Source organism: Haliotis cracherodii, unplaced genomic scaffold (genome assembly GCF_022045235.1).
Source record: "Haliotis cracherodii isolate W230 unplaced genomic scaffold, xgHalCrac1.p SCAF_4, whole genome shotgun sequence".
Classification (NCBI taxonomy): domain Eukaryota; kingdom Metazoa; phylum Mollusca; class Gastropoda; order Lepetellida; family Haliotidae; genus Haliotis; species Haliotis cracherodii.
This window is the reverse complement of record NW_027266297.1, coordinates 39128660-39146094: the sequence shown is the minus strand read 5'-3', so window position 1 is coordinate 39146094 and position 17435 is coordinate 39128660. Positions and strand designations below refer to the sequence as shown.

Below are 17435 nucleotides of genomic sequence, written 5' to 3'. Positions count from 1 at the left end.
AATCTTTGCATCCACTGTGAGCTAAGTAAACGAGACTGTGCATTGTAATCTATGAATTGTGGTTCATGTTTTGACAGTGTGTATCTCCTTGCACTAACATAAAGTCTAGATAGGGCAGGGATCGAGGAGATTTGGAGTAATTGAGCTGGTAGAAATCTAGTAGTTTGGGCATTAGTGTCCAAGTAAGATCATGTTAATGCCACAATGCTTTATATATAAAGCATAGCATGAAATAAAAACGATGTTATTTTTGTCTGGCTATACCCTGTGCATTCTACCATGAATTTGGAAAATACTTGATTTTGATTGGTCAATCAGAGGTATCAAATCACATTAAACCTCCTATGATTGAAACAGCCGATTTGATGCTCACATCTCCGCGGAAGCTAATATTTTTAGAATAGTACTTCTTTTACAGTCATTGTGAGAAGGCATATATTATGTACAATTATAGGCTACAAAATGCTAAGTTGCGGTTACTACAATATTCTGAGCATGAGTGGAAATATATTTTGATCCGAAAATGCAATGAAATTTGACAGAGAATGTATTTCAGATTTTGAGGACAACAAAGAACTTGCTATTTGGTGCTTTCTATATACGACTTTGATGTGATATCTTTTGCGTCCCAGTGAGCGATATGACATCATACGAGAGGTGTTCATTAAAGATTTCCCCTGACCCACTTCCGATGGACCTAGTGGAATGAAACTTGGCATAGGTATTAGTATTTCTCCACATAGGAACCACCAAGAGTTACACACTTCTCCCATCGTTTTATGCAACTATGGAGACCTCGCTTGTAAAAGCCCTCATTTTGCGTCTCAAACCAGGACTTGACTTCAGAAATCAGTGTTTCATCATCTGTGAAACGTTTTCCCTTCAAAAATGACTTCATGGTTGGAAAGAGGTGGAAGTCAGATGGTGCAGGGTCAGGAGAGTAAGGAGGATGTAGAAGGATTTCATAGCCACAGGACCGCGCTTCTGTCTGGGCAACATGAGAGTTGTGTACTGGAGCATTGTCTTGCAGGAGACGGACACCCTTGGTCAGCATGCCACGCCTCTTAAGCTTGATAGCCTCCTGCAATGTCCGCAGCAGTGAAGCATAATAAGCTCCTGTAATTGTGGTACCCTTTGCCAAGAAATCCATCATCACTACTCCGTGCTGGTCCCAAAACACTGTGAGCATGACCTTGCCTGCAGAGGGTTGGACACATGCCTTCTTTGGGGGTGGTGACTCCACATGCTTCCATTGCATCGACTGAACTTTAGTCTCAGGATCATAGTGATGGACCCATGTTTCATCCTGTGTGATAAGTCTGTCAATAAAGTTTGCCTGTTTTTTTTGGCACATGTCCAAAAGATCCTTTGAGCAATTGACTCGTTCCTACTTTTGGAAAGGTGTGAGCAGCCTGGGAATCCATCGTGCAGACACCTTATGCATGTTCAAATTGTCATGGATGATTTTTTCCACAGACCCTACACTGAACATGACATCTTGTGCTAACTGGCGAACAGTTATACGTCGGTCTGCCAAAATGGCGGTCTCCACTTGATGGATAGTGTCCTCATCAATGGCTGAATGGGGGCGACCAGGAATGGCAGCTGTTTCCACAGATGTCCGACCACACTTGAACTGGCGATGCCAGTGTTTAACAACAACATATGATGGGGCATCTTCCCCATAAGTTGCTTTTATTTCATCGAAAGTTTCTTTTGGTGTGCAACCTTTCAAATATAAAAACCTAATCACTGCTCGGTAATCTACTGGCTCCATTGTCACACCCTACTCGATCATAAGACCTGTAAAAGTGGTAAGATTAATAGTTCGGTGCTGCAAATTCAGACATAACCTATAGATACATGTATCATTACACATGTGAAATTTCAACCAAATATGATAACCTTAAGTGGTTTAGGGGAAATCTTTAATGAACACCCCTCGTAGTTGTGACATGCAGCTTGCTTCGTTTTCTTTAGGGGTGCCCACCTCATGTTAGCTTACGAAGTTGCCATACTACATGCTTTAATTGCCTCTGAACCGCCTCCGTGGTCTAGTGGTAGAGCGTCCGCCCGGAGAGCTGCAGGTCCAGGGTTCAATGCCCAGCCACGTCATACCAAAAGATGTTAAAAGATGGTACTTGTTGTTACCCTGTCTGGCGCTTGGCATTAGGGGCTAAAACAAGGACTGGTCGGCTCGGAGTCAGTATACTCTGAGTGGGGTATTCATGTTAAACTGCGGCATGGTATCTCATTGAGCTAGCACTATAAATCAGTAACAGTCCACACACACACACACACACACACACACACACACACACACACACACACACACACACACACACACACAAACACACACGTTGCTATATAAGTGCAATAATCTTGGACGCGTGGCATTAAACCCAATTTCACCTCACCTCATTGCCTGTGTTCGTGTGAAGTATTACGGTGCAAACGAACTGCTTGAGCATATAGAGTGCCATATTTTGTTTAAAGGAAGTTGCTTCACTCAATGTATTTGCTAACTCCAAAGAGTTTGTGTTTTATATGATCATGGTTTAATGGAGATAACATACTGTATTTTCAATGCGCGCTAAATTTAACACTTGAAACCTCTCGCTGCGAGTTATTCAATTTAGCACAGTTAAATCTACAGGTAACCTTGCTCTACATTGAAAACACAGTATGTTTATCTCCTAACTGACCTATTTATATTTTGCACATTGATTAATGATCATAATACCTTCAGAACAGTATGAAACTAGAATAAATTCAACACACATTAATGTCTTGTGTTTCGATTTTTTTGTCCAAGCTTCCAGAGACATACAAAACCCAAGTTGGTTTGTTGTTTAACGCCGCACTCAGCAATATTCCAGCTATATGACGGCGGTTAAAACCCAAGTAATAAGCCTACTAAATTTCACTGAAGGGGCATGTTGTTTTCATTTCTGGACTTTCCTAACAACAACCTAACATGTCATGTTTAGCCTGAAATCTGTTCAAAGTAGTGTCTGACATCTCACTCACACACTCACTGACTCACTCACCATTCACTCACACACTCACTGACTCACTCACCATTCACTCACTATACACTCACCATTCACTCACTATACACTCACCATTCACTCACTATTCACTCACTATACACTCACTATTCACTCACTATACACTCACCATTCACTCACTATTCACTCACTATACACTCACTATACACTCACCATTCACTCACTATTCACTCACTATTCACTCACCATTCACTCACTATTCACTCACCATTCACTCACTATTCACTCACTATACACTCACCATTCACTCACTATACACTCACCATTCACTCACTATACACTCACCATTCACTCACTATACACTCACTATACACTCACTATACACTCACTATACACTCACCATTCACTCACTATACACTCACCATTCACTCACCATTCACTCACTATTCACTCACTATACACTCACTATACACTCACTATACACTCACTATACACTCACCATTCACTCACTATACACTCACTATACACTCACCATTCACTCACTATACACTCACTATACACTCACCATTCACTCACTATACACTCACCATTCACTCACTATACACTCACTATACACTCACTATACACTCACTATACACTCACCATTCACTCACTATACACTCACTATACACTCACCATTCACTCACTATTCACTCACTATTCACTCACTATACACTCACCATTCACTCACCATTCACTCACTATACACTCACTATACACTCACTATACACTCACCATTCACTCACTATACACTCACCATTCACTCACTATACACTCACTATACACTCACCATTCACTCACCATTCACTCACTATACACTCACTATACACTCACTATACACTCACTATACACTCACCATTCACTCACTATACACTCACTATACACTCACTATACACTCACCATTCACTCACTATTCACTCACTATACACTCACCATTCACTCACTATACACTCACTATACACTCACTATACACTCACCATTCACTCACTATACACTCACCATTCACTCACTATTCACTCACTATAGATTCACTATACACTCACCATTCACTCACTATAGATTCACTATTCACTCACTATACACTCACTATTCACTCACTATAGATTCACTATTCACTCACCATTCACTCATGATACACTCACTATTCACTCACTATACATTCACTATTCACTCATTATACACTCACCATACACTCACCATTCACTCACTATTCAGTCACTATGCATTCACTATTCATTCACTCACTATTCACTGTCTGTCTCTCTGTCTGTCTGTGCCTGCAATCAGTCAAGGAGACTAGGCTACAGATAATAAGTAAGCCTACTGTCAGTCAAATAACCAGCAAAATATCAGTTAGAAATCAGCCTACTTTTACCATTACTTCAGCCCAACACCAGTCATAAATTTACCGCCAGCCAAATATCAACCTGCTTTTACCATCTTTCAGGCTACCAACAGCGAACGTAATACCCAGCCTACTGATTGACCCATATATTTTTTTTGAGTCCTGTGGAGGTTTCGGACTGAGGGGGATTTGAGTAGCGATACAATGTGGAAATAAAGGAATCACATTTAAATTTCAAATGAATGTCACCAAGGTTTAGTCTCTATAGAGAAAATTACTCTTGGATCGTTCAAGTGCTTCGTCTTTTTTTTGACACAATTCAGATTTCTCAATAATGCCATTTTAGACATTAAACGACAGCTAAGGGCTTTCAAAGAGGAGCTAAAGGTGCCATTTAACTTTCCTTGGCTTATGGGTTTTTGTTGAATGAATCAAAATGTGGAGCTTTTACAAGGACGATTAAGTTTCACCATCAGCATTCATATTCTCAGTAATAGTTCAAAAAAGGTCACTCAAGATTGAAACATTTGAGTGGAGATTGGTGTCGTCTTCCATGCCATTCTTCAAACAGCATGGATGAATGTCTGACTGTAGGAGCTGAAGAAACAAATGTCGAAAACAGATGACTGGACTGTCAGATGAAGTGTCTATGCCCATATATGTACGTAAATACGCCTTCACATAAATAAATGTCAAACGATGACTTGGACCATCAGATGAAGTATCTAAATATACATAAATAAATGAACATTTCATAGATACAAAATGTATCCTTGAAGGAAGAGCACATTTTGAAGATGTTATACAAGGTGATCTGTCCAAAATTTTGGGATGGTAATTTTTATTCTGTCTTTATGAAAAAGTCATTCTGGGTGTATTACCTGATACTCTGGGTGCTTTGTGTTAGAGAATTTGTGATACAATGATTGCTATAGACGCAATTTCAGATGGAGATGGTTGTCATGACTACTGTGTATGTACTGTACATTCCGAGGCCCCGTGGAGACTCCCGGTTGGAATTGGTCCCTGGCAACCAGTGTTTGTTGCATGAGGCAACAAAATGGATCTGGTGGTCAGGCATCAGTGACTTGGTTGATAGCATGTCATCTGACCCCGATGGCCTGGATCTTTGCTCATAATATTAATCACTCGATTGTCTGGCCAGACTCGATTACTTACAGGCCGCCATCATGTAGCTGGAATATGGGTGAATGCATTGTTAAACAACAAACACGTACACACTAATAGGTCACCAGTTTCTCATCTGTATGGAAGTCAGACTCCTCATTGGTGCCCAGACAATGTCCATTGTAACCAACCCGCACGTGTAACAATATAAGTGCAATAATCATGGACGTGACGATAAATCCAAAACTCCTTTCACTCACTCACTCACTCACTCACTCACTCACTCACTCACTCTCGTAAAGGCCAGCAATATTGCAATACAAATGGTTAGGCCATTATAATCAGGTTAAGGTTGATTTGTGGGTGGGTGGGTTGGTTAGTTGTTGGTTTTTGGGTTGTTGGTTAAGTGGTTGGGCGGGTGGGTTGGTTCGTTGTTGGGTTGTTGGGTTGGTTGGTGGGTGGGTTGTTGTGTTGGGTTGCCCAGATGAGACAGCGTCTTAAATATTCCTTTGTTTGACTAGGATCACAGATCCATTTGGTTAGTCTTTATTCAGTGAATCCTGTTATATGTGACATCAATATAGACCGGGCGAGGTAAAGGTGCAGTGTCCCTGGGGAAGTGGCATTCTGGAGATCCCATCACACTTGTCCATCTATATTTGTAGTCCCACATCAGTCAACAGCAGCACTTAAAAACCAATGTCTGTCCCAAGGCTGTCATTAGCCATATTGACGGGACACTTTTTGGAACTGGAGGAGAGAGGAGGTCGGTCAGTGGTGGTCAGTGTGTCTGATTAATGGCACTGTTTGATTGTTGGACTGTCTCACGTAGACTCAGCTTCTGTCAGGGTGTTTGTGTGGTTCGTGTTGGGAGAGAGATGATGACACCGTCTGACAGGGCTTGAAATGGACCAAAATTGATTTTGATTGTGATTGATATAGAAGTAAAGAGAAAGTGACGGAAAATGGATTTAAGACACAATCTGGGTCATCTGAGGGATTTCAGATATAACTGAAAGCTGTTGAAAAATGAAGAATGATAGTGTTAGGGAAACTTTCTTGATCAAAACTAAGCTTTGTTGACACCTACATGTACAGTTGTATGGGAAACAGTTTTTGTATGTAAAATCAGAGGAAATTCTCCTTTTTTATATTTTCAGGAACAGATTCTTTTTCTTTCTTTTTTAATCTGTCTGGTATTGTTCATTAGCCTGTTTTAAGATTATTTATACAATTGGTGAAAAACCGCAGTCATATAGCTTGAATATTGCTGAGTGCGGCATTAAACAACAAACCAACAACAACAACAATTGATGAAATAGTATGTAATGATATTATTATTGATACAGAATAACACATCTTATATAGTGTATAGTTGACTGTGATATTGTGGTGCAGCGATGTATCAGTGAATCATTTCAGGCTGAGATAACAGCATAAAAAACATCATTAGAAGAACTACCATGTTTCTACCCCAAGAATGGGCTCACGCCCATATGCCCCCAAAGTTACGACGTTACATCTTGAGCTTGTCAAGTAATGTGAGCATATGTTTCAACCGGCGAACATACTCTACAGCCAGTACCAATTTTAGCAATAATCATTATTCACAGTCATCAATTCCTGCCTGCACCGAGTGGCAACAATGGCTTGAAGAAATAATCCTTAAGGAACAGAGCAAGTTATAGGATCTTGCAGCCCTTGTGAATATACCATGTGATGCAAATTGAGTTTTGGCCAGTTATTACGACTGCTAAACAAGCATAGTGATCTGTGCAAGCTACAATCAAATAACTGTGCAGCCATGCTTGTGTCGATGATATCACGTTTCCCCATTTGTAAGATGTAGAGGGCCCTAAACTTGATTTCATAATTGATGTTGTTGATCAGCTGCAATGCGGGTCGACATTACCTAGCTTCATGGAAACAGTCTGAAAACTCATTTAACAAATGGGCTTCTAGACATAGTGGACATTTCCATCTTGCAGACCCTTGTTTTGCCAGTGACCTGTGAATCGAAGCCATTTGCTGGCAGGAATATGTTTTCCTCTATTTCCCTGGAGGGGGGTAAAAAGTTCTTTATGTCCGACAACGGACCTAACAGTCACCAGAATATGTTTGATTTCCAATACCACTCCTCACTGGGTATGCATTTTGATATATGTCTCGGTGGGAGTGTACGGACTACCTGATTCAGTCACAAGTCCCTATGATGTTTTATATAGGATGTTTGTTTGTTTGTTTGTTTGTTGTTGAACACCTGGACCAGACAATCCAGTGATTGACATCATGAGCACCAATCTATTCAATTTGGGATATGATGACATGCATCAACCAAGTCAGTGAGCCTGACCATCCTATCCCGATTGTCGCCTCCAACGACAAGGGTAGTCGCCTTTTACGGCAAGCATGGGTTGCTAAAGACCCGTTCTACCCCGGATCTTCATGAGTCCCGTTACCTTCCTTGTGTCAGCCATTTCCATTAGTGGTAAAGATACCTTATGCATTGGGAATTTATTGTGAACTGTTAGACTAGTGATGGTTAAAAATGCATTGAACTGTTGTCAGTGCCTGCTTTCTTCTTGCAAGAGGTCTGTGTTGCTTCTCCCCATGGTACATTAGTGGTCTATCTAGAACATGGGAGTCCATCCATCACTGCCACCAGACACAGTGCCCTGCTGTGCTAGACCACTTACAACCACACATGTGGAGTTGAACTCGCATCTTACACAAGTGATGACTGTCGTGATGTCGAATGGTCCTCCCCCAGCTAAATTATTCTGTTTATTTTTCAATTTCAAATTTTGTTCAATTTCATCTAATATAAAATTAATTTAGTGAGTTTGCAAGGGGGAAGTTGGATGGTTTTTTGTTTATCTGCAATTTTGAACCAGTCTGATTGAACAAAAAACATATCACATCTGGGAAATTTCAAGTTAGTCAAACCAGTGGAAAACCAAACTCACTCATTCACTCACTCATTCATGTCTGATCTGATTTTGAATTTGTATCCTGCAACCTATGCTGGTTGTAAGAGGTGACTGATTGGATTGGGTGACCAGACTTGGTGACTAGGTTCAAACCCTGATGGCAGGGGTTGCTCATAATATCAATCACAGGTTTGTGTGGACCAGACTCTATCATTTACAGGACAGTGTCATATAGTTGGAATACTGCTGAGTGTGATGTTAAACAACAAACAAGCAAAAACATGATGAATACAGTCAGGTTTAGCCTCCACCTGATAACTCGCATTTCTACCAGCTTAGAGTTTTGGCAGGGTAACAAGTGGCCTATCTCTGAGTGGAGTCATTTCATCTCAATTCCCCTTATCTCCAGGATCGACATTCTTTTCCTTCTAAAAAAGCTTTAAATACTTTACCTGACTGTTTGGTAGGCACTTCTTCTCATCTGTGCAATGTTTACAGTGTTCCAACTGCTGAGGGGAAAGTTTCAAGTTTTTTTATTACCTTCTTTTACAAAGAAAACCAACTCCCCATCATGATGTTGCATGTATCCTGGCTGGGTATCTTAAGTGAGTGATTCATGGCCGTCACTAGCTATACTGCATGCCTCATGAGAACTATGAAGGTAAAAGATGCAATTGAGCCGAGAATGAACTCAATTACAACCTGTGGAAAGCATTCTAGTGTCTATTGTCCCTGGCTGTAGACTTCCTCAGAATGTATAACCTGTCTTGCCCACCCCTGTTTCCTCCTGTATGGTGTGATGAGTCTCGCTGGACCATCACCCCGAGCTGTAGCAGACACAGATGGGAACACTTCAGCTGTGTAAGGTTGATAGGAAAGAATCAAAGTTAGCATCACTATACAGACTTCTGAAGAATTCACATTCCTTTGTGTCAGTGCAAATATCAAGCAGTTTAACAGACTTTATTGATTTTATTTCAAGAGAGTACCCTTTGAAGGTCACTTGTCTAGGACATTTGGGCAAATTCACCTTGCTAATTGAAGCTATCAAGACACATACAGTTCCCTGTGTCTGTCTGTGTTCTTCAAATACTAGTTATCCTCTGATTCAAGGCTGCCTTCCAATTCAGCAACAGACAAGGTCATTAGTTCACAACACACAGATTTGGGTTCTACTACCTGTCATATCATTGGCATGAAAAAATCCATTTTTTGTTCCTCTAAATATTTGATGTGGCATCTTGTTTGAAGCGGAATACAAAATCATGTTCATATATGTACTTTTAAAAATAGCTGTGGGGAAAAGGGGAAATTGGGAAATGTTGAACAAAATGTTTTAAGGTGCGTAGAGTTAATCATGCTGACTTTTTGGAGTTTGTTTGACCCTCAGGCCTGATGCAAGCTTCGCTTCTTGGAATTAAGAAACTGTGTCTGGAATAAGGATTTTAAATATTTGATATGGTATTTTGTTTAATCAATAAAGCACAAACAGAAAAAAGATCCTTTCAAATGCAGAAGTACTAAATAAACATTTGCTGAAGTATTAAGTATGAGGTACCTTGGTTCCAGTGAAGTTAATTAGCTTGACTCAAGGGAGTATGGCTTGACCTTTCGATCAGATGAAACTGACACTTCTTGAATTAAGAAATTGATTCCAGGTCTTTCCTGGGGACTGTTGGCAGAGATGTCTCAGTTACAGAATCCTTTTGACCAGGCTCTGACCATCTCTCCCTTGGTTCAGTACTTGTCAGGAAGGTGGGGTAGCCTAGTGGTTAAGGCATTGGCTTCGTTGTCACCCTGAAGTCCTGAGTTTGATTCCCACATGGGAATAGTGTGTTAAGCCATGGCATGGTGTCCCCAGATGTGTAAGGGCAGGAATAGTACTAAAGTCCTACTCACTTTCTGCATACTTTCACTGTCATAGCTGCAAGACTACTGATGTTGCATAAAGCATAACTCACTCACTCACTCACTCACTCACTCACTCACTCACTCACTCACTCACTCACATACTCACTCACTCACTCCATATGCAACATCCTGCCCATACTCCAATGACCAATAACATTAAAATGTGATGCTCATGATGTCAATCACTGGATTGTGTGGTCCAGACTTGATTGTTTACAGACTGCCGTCATATAGCAGGAATATTGCTGAGTGTCGTTTTACACAACGAACAAACACACAAACAAACAACAAGATTCCATCAGTAGAATTCTTACTCTTGAACAGTATTGCTGTTCTGATGAGATTAAAACTATTCCTTACATGTCTGTTACCGAGATGTACATTATAATTTCACTAGACAGCTGTGCTGCGGACAATATTTCTGTTGAGCTACTGACTGACTGTCAGATGAGTCATATATTAGATTTGCTGTAAATACTGCATCCTAATGCACCTTTGTTTCACTGGAAAATAATAAGACTCAAGAAAAGTCTGGTATTTGCTACATGTTCAAAATATTAGCACCAGAGAATTGTCAGTCTCTATTATCTGCAGAACCACTTGAGTGAGTGAGTTGGGTTTAACGCCGCTTTTAACAGTATTCCAGTTATATCACGGTGTGTCAGCTTAATGTGGGAGGAAAGCCTGAAGTGATGCAGGTCTCAGACGTTAACCACTTCGGTGAAACCAACGAGCACGGGTATGGTGCTGACAAACCTAGAAACATAATGGGGGCGAACCGGGATTCGAACCCACAATCAAAGGTTTCTGGCGTGCCCAAGGGACGCAACTCTGCACAGCGAATCACGGCGCCTTACATGACTGGGACACCCGTGCCCCCAGAACACATGAACATTATGTGGATGGATCACTGAAAGTCAGTGATGTCACGAGGTGTTTTCAAAATGGGTAAGGGGGCACGGGTGGCCCAGTCGTGTAAGGTGCTGCGATTCACTGTGCAGAGTTGCATCCTTTCGGCATGCCAGAAACCTATGATTGTGGGTTCGAATCCCGGTTTGCCCCCATTATGTTCCTAGGTTTGTCAGCACCATACTCGGTAAACATGGTAAACGTCTGAGACCTGTCTTAATTCGGACTTTCCTCCCACATAAAGCTGGAATAATGTTAAAAGCAGCATTAAACCCAACTAACTCACTCACTCACTCACTCACTCAAAATGGGTGCAAGCATGTCCTGCGCTAACAGAGGCAGCGCCATTCACACAATTTGTTTGTTCTTGAGAAAATGTAGTTAAATGTTGCCAAGGCCATATAATGGAAATTCCAGTTTTGGGGATATCATCTTGATACTGCTCCATACTTAGGAAGTTGAGAATTGGAGATTTGAAGTTGTTTTTAGAATCTTTTATTGTCATTGCAAAGACAAGGGAAATGATCAGTGTTTTGTTTTTGGATATTTCACAAATGATGGATTACAGTTGTGTAAAATCAATACGTTACTGAGAAGAAGTATGTCTTGGAAAACTGTATAAATGTCAATGTCATATATGGACTCTCCCAAAGAGGACAAGGTCAGTCAGATTGCCAGTTACTTTTTCTTGAGTGACAGAATAATAGTTAGTTATTGTGAGGATGGGGAAGAATCAAGGTGCACTTAGAAAATCAATCTTTTTCTGACAGGCAATAATTTAGTCTTTTTGCAAATCATTTACTGACAGTCAGGGTGAAAACGACCTGTTAGAATTGTTTCCTTCATGGACAAGGATGTGAATATTCAGTTGTGGTGATCGAGTTCGAAACTTAATTTGTTTGAAAAGTCAAAAGTTTGAGGGGAGATTTATCAATCATTTGATTTGTCACAGAAGCAGTTTTGGAAATATATTCTTTATCAACCACAGAATTGTAATTCATACAGCAACAAGGAGGCAGGAATGTACTGAAATGAAGCTGAAAATGATGAAAAGAAAACATGCTAGATTATTTTCATGTTTACAACACAGATCTGAACCAGACTAGTCAAAGGGTATAATTTTTTGCCATCTGTCAGGTCGTGAGATCAAATTACAACTCTTCAGGAAGCATCCTGGAGCAATTTTCTCTCTAAATTTTCAACCTGTGTCCTAACATGAATTACTGAGAGGTGATCTAGTTCAAATCTGACAGTGTTATAGTTACCGGGGCAGAGAAGGAACTCCACAACATATAAGCTTTGATCGGGTTCCTGGCCAGTGCATCCTGAAGTTAGTTGCATCATTAAAGCTGTCCGTCTCACTCTCCTCCTCTCAAGGATAGACAGGCACAAAACTTGGCTGTTGACTTGGACACTGGTTGTGGTGATCACTCCATAGGTTAGAAAGACAGTTCAAGCAAGACTCTACGAACAAGCTGAGCTTGAAGAGTAAGCTGCAGAACATGGATGCATGGGAAGAGACGCCTCAATGATATGTGCCCTCTGCTATTTCGGTCATTGTTGACTAATTGAATCTACAGATCACAAAATGGCTTGCCCCTCCAACATCAATCATCATTTGAAATTGCATCCAGCCAAAGATTACAACGATGAAATTGATTGTTTTGCAAGTCGATGCAGGGGTAGTGTGACTATCCCACTTAGAGAGAAATGAGTCCCAGGCTGAGCTGTATTGCATCGTGCAAGGAAATGGAGATAGTTGTTGGGAGAATTTACATGCCTTCATCGTTCCTGGAGTTACTTGCCTCGGATTACGTGATATATGTGTGATGTGTGATACGAAGCAGGAGATTCTGTGATCCTATACGTGGATATGTGTCACGGATTGTGTATTGTCAGCCCTGGCTTCCTGTGTTGATGGTTTGGGCCCAGCAGTTGAGCATGGATCTGGTTAAGTTGGGAGAATTTCGACCTGTGTTATGTAATCGTTATAAGTACATGACGTAAAGGACCGAGTCTTCACAGGCTTTGTAAAACATGCTGCAGCATAGAAGCAAGCTCCCAAAGATTTTCTCGACCTTGGTGATATTTTATTGATTTATTCACACAAGATGTGTGTGGGAGAGAATTTAAATGTCCTCCCACTTCGGCAAGTATTCAGTGAACATCGGTAACGAGCCACACTATCTTAAATATGAAACTTATCAAAGGAGTCGGTGATGCTACAATAAAGATAACGAGAAAAGGTTCGGTTTGTTTGAAAGAATGATGATAACTTTATGACAATAAACATTCACATGGGTTGAAGGCGAGCACCTGTCTCTGGTGTGCTACCTATATTTTCACACAGAATGAACTAGATACTTGCAATACATATCTGTATGGACTGTGTGTGTCCGTGACGAGGGTGTAGACACCAAGATAACGGCCTTGTTCCCGGGAAGCTTTGACCGCCAGACATTCACAACCATCATGATGTGTGAGCGAACAGGAAGCTGAAATTTGAATGAAGTTTGGTGGTGGACATGTTCTAAATGGAGCACGTTGGTCGGTCGTACCATGATGCGATATGTGGCGCCCTCGTGGCCGCCATGTGCTATATGAAGGCAAGACACGTCACAACTCCGCACCAACAACTGCCAATATGTAAGGCAGAGCCGGTAGGGAATGTATTGAATTATAGGCTCAGTTCATGATATTCTTGATCATAGTAGCTGTCGGTTTGTATATATGGTCTATGTTATGTCGTCTGACAAGCTGGATGAAAGTGTGTGACACTAATCTGTCTTCCAATGTTGACGTCTGACTGCATTGTAATCAGAAGAAGCTCCTATGTCTGGAATCGCCTGTCTCGTTCTCATCTCAAATGTGCAATATTTTTGTTTTTTGAACTTATAAAATCTACTGTTTATGTAAGAACTGAAGTACCAACCAAATGATCTGCAGTAAAACGTAAATTTATAAAACAAATTCTGACCTACTTCTCGAACAAGGGACTCCAAAAGAATCAATAAATGTGGCTGATTTTTTAATTTGTTTCCTATGCTTTTTTCTGTATTTATTCTTTGTCTGTTTTTAACTGTTCTGTTTTTTTAATTATTCTTCCTTAATGTACACACATGTAGACAAGGTAAAAATTGATGTCTGTGTTCAAGCTAGAATAGTCATTTAACCTCTCAAATCTGATATTTGCAAACATTGCCGTCAAGGTCTCGATACTTGAATCAGTGATGACATTTGTTCTCTATAATTAGTTTCATGAAGTGCTGGGCGGCTTTAAATAATAGAATTTGAACTTAAAGGTGAAAAAATGAGTTTGGGATGACTTCAATAAAATTATACATGACAGCCTTTGGACCAGAGCATTGTGTTATTTGAATTAATGATTTTTGTATTTTTATTGTTTACTGACAAGAAATATACACATTTGTCAATCTTTCTGGTTTTGATGTGACTTTTTCTAAATGTTAGAGAGGATGAGCAATATATAGCTAGATTAGTGCCGAACCTTTCACGGGGATAATCAGATTTTGTTATTCTATTTAAATATATGGGAAAATATTTTTTAACATTCCCTTTTAAAAATGAAGAAGTATAGTAAGTACTTCAACTTGTTGCAGAGGAGATTGTTGACAGGTGACAAAGATTGGATGCCTGGAATTAATGTCTGAGTGTTTGATCTTATAATGATCTTGAGGGTTGATTTTGAATATTCTGTCATGAAGTGTACAGTGAATTTTTTATTACCATAGTTGGGGTCATCGGGTGGCCTAGTGGTTAAAGCATTCGTTCGTCACGCCGAAGACCCAGGTTTGATTCCTGACATGGGTACAATGTGTGAAGCCCATTCCTGGAGTCCCCCGCCATGATATTGCTGGAGGGGCGGTTGGGTAGCCTAGTGGTTAAAGCGTTTGCTCGTCACGCCGAAGACCTGGGTTTGATTCTTGACATGGGTACAATGTGTAAAGCCCATTTCTGGTATCCCCCGCCGTGATATTGCTGGAATATTGCTAAAAGCGGCGTAAAACCGTACTCACTCACTCACTGCTATTGCTGGAATATTGCTAAAAGTGGTGTAAGACCATACTCACCCACTCACTACTTCAGTTGTACGATGGTGTCCATCAATTGGGATCAGTGCTGAGTCAGCTTTCACCAATGACATGAGTAGATCCTCTATATAGATCCCAGGGCCCTTTGACCACTAGGTCACCTGTAACCATGACAACCATAAGGAACCCTTTGTTAACCTAATTAAGAATACTTTAATTTTCTCATCAGGCAACACCAATTATATTCTTGTTTATTGATCCTTTTTGTATAAATAATAAGATGAAAAGGATACAACTATAAAAAAATCAGGTTAAGGTTTTTCATGGAGATTGTTTTTAATATTTCAAAAAATCATTTTAAAGATACTTGATTATTAAGAGACCAGTGTCTCTATCAACCAAAGGCATGTGGAAAAGAGGAAGAGGTTGAAGAAGGCTTTTTATATAACTTGTACATTTTGGGGTTTAGGCTTGTCAATAAGACAATATTTGTAAACTTATAAATACATTCTGTAGTATTTATCCAAGTTCAAAAAGAGCTCATCTGTCTATCATCTATCTTTGTAACTTAATTGTAATGGATTATGTTTACAACTGTAAAATATCTTCAGTAAAGATTAAGTCGAGATTGCAGCCAATGTACACCCGCCGCTGTGGAGGATATTAATTTTTAAAAGATGTGGCTTAAAGAAGATCAGATGCACATCAAAGGAAAAAATAGAACCGAGCTTTCATGTCAACTGTTTTCACATAAAAACACCTAACTGTTATGATCAGTAAAAATATCCCATTGTACAAGCCAAGGTTCAGAAAAAATGCAATGTTGTCAAAGTGAATTTTGAATTTTTTTCAATTATTCTATGATTTTGTGGATCTTGTGATAAAAAATTCATTAAGCTTCAAACCCCATAGCCACAGGATATATGGTTGTTGGAGAAGTGGCGAAATAGAACCACTTTGAAATTAATTGTATCAGAGCAAATATGGAATGTGGACTGCTGAGGCAGGAATAAGTGGCAGTCATTTCAAGATTGTCCCCAGGGGATCTTACTGCCCCTCATCATTGATGATGGCGATTGTTGCAAGCTGCTATGAAGACACAAAATCCACCAAGCAGAAACTGACAGACGTGTAGTCGGAGGTCTCTAGAGGGCCACTTTATGGTTGTGTTATGCACTCGTTTGAGACATTGATTTTGCTTAGCCTGTTTGAAGCTTTCTGTCCGTCCTGCCATTGTTTCTACCAGGTTGACTTAATGGATATGTTAATCACAGTTTTCCAAGCTGTTTGGGGTATAACTGTCATAAATTCACTTTCATCTGGTACTGATTTCTGTGAGTGATTCAACATTTCAGGCAGCTAATAGATTCGGAGACTGGGGTATCTTAGGGTACAGATAGCATCATTATTTGTAATGAGCACTGAGAATGGGACTTTGTCTGGGAGTTTAGCCATTATTCTGTCATGTGGCGTCACACTCTCACTGGCTAGGAAGAGGAGCCATTGTCAAGAGGTGAGGATGCGTCAGGCAGCGGTGTTAGCGCCATATAAACAGGACAAGAACACATTCAGTCCACTGACAGCATGCACTGAAACATGTTTTACATTTCCAAGTCCCACACTCAAAGTAACACTTCTTTGATGTTTGGTGTCATTTCAAATGGCCTGGCGCAGCCTCTTTCAAGAAACAGGATCTTGTTCCATGTATAAGAATTTTGAAGGAGTTTAGAGAGGTGGTACAGGCGACATTCCAATTATTTTAGATTACCAGTTTTCGCTCCACATCCAACTTTAATGTGAGTCAGGGAGTGAGTATGGTATAATGCCACTTTTAGCAATATTCCAGCAATATCACTGCGGAGGACACCAGAAATGGGCTTCACACATTGTAACCATGTAGTGAATCAAACCCGGGCCTTCGGCGTGACAAGCGAACGCTTTGATCACTAGGCTACACCAGCGCCCCCAACTTTCCTGTGAGGTAATTGGGAATCATAGGTCACCAGTAACCCTGATGGTGTGGATTGATGCTCATGCTGTCAGTCTCTGGTTTGTCTCTCAGTCTCAAGTTGGGGGGCACGGGTGGCCCAGATGTCTAAGGCGCCGCAAT

At 40.5% G+C, this 17435-nt stretch overlaps 1 protein-coding gene across 4 annotated transcripts in view; it reads left to right on the top strand.

Annotated features, from left to right (window-relative positions):
• The window catches only part of LOC139478492 (multiple PDZ domain protein-like), a 320861-nt gene that overhangs the window by 112489 nt on the left and 190937 nt on the right, over positions 1 to 17435 (top strand). Inside the window, exon 1 of one of the 4 annotated variants that reach the window (XM_071260982.1) lies at positions 13771 to 13933. The exons of the other annotated variants lie outside the window; for them this stretch is intronic. Within the exon in view, the coding sequence (XP_071117083.1) occupies positions 13808 to 13933 (126 nt within the window). The 5' untranslated portion in view covers positions 13771 to 13807. Of the gene's footprint in view, positions 1 to 13770; positions 13934 to 17435 lie in introns of those variants that run through there. 4 annotated transcript variants of the gene reach the window in all.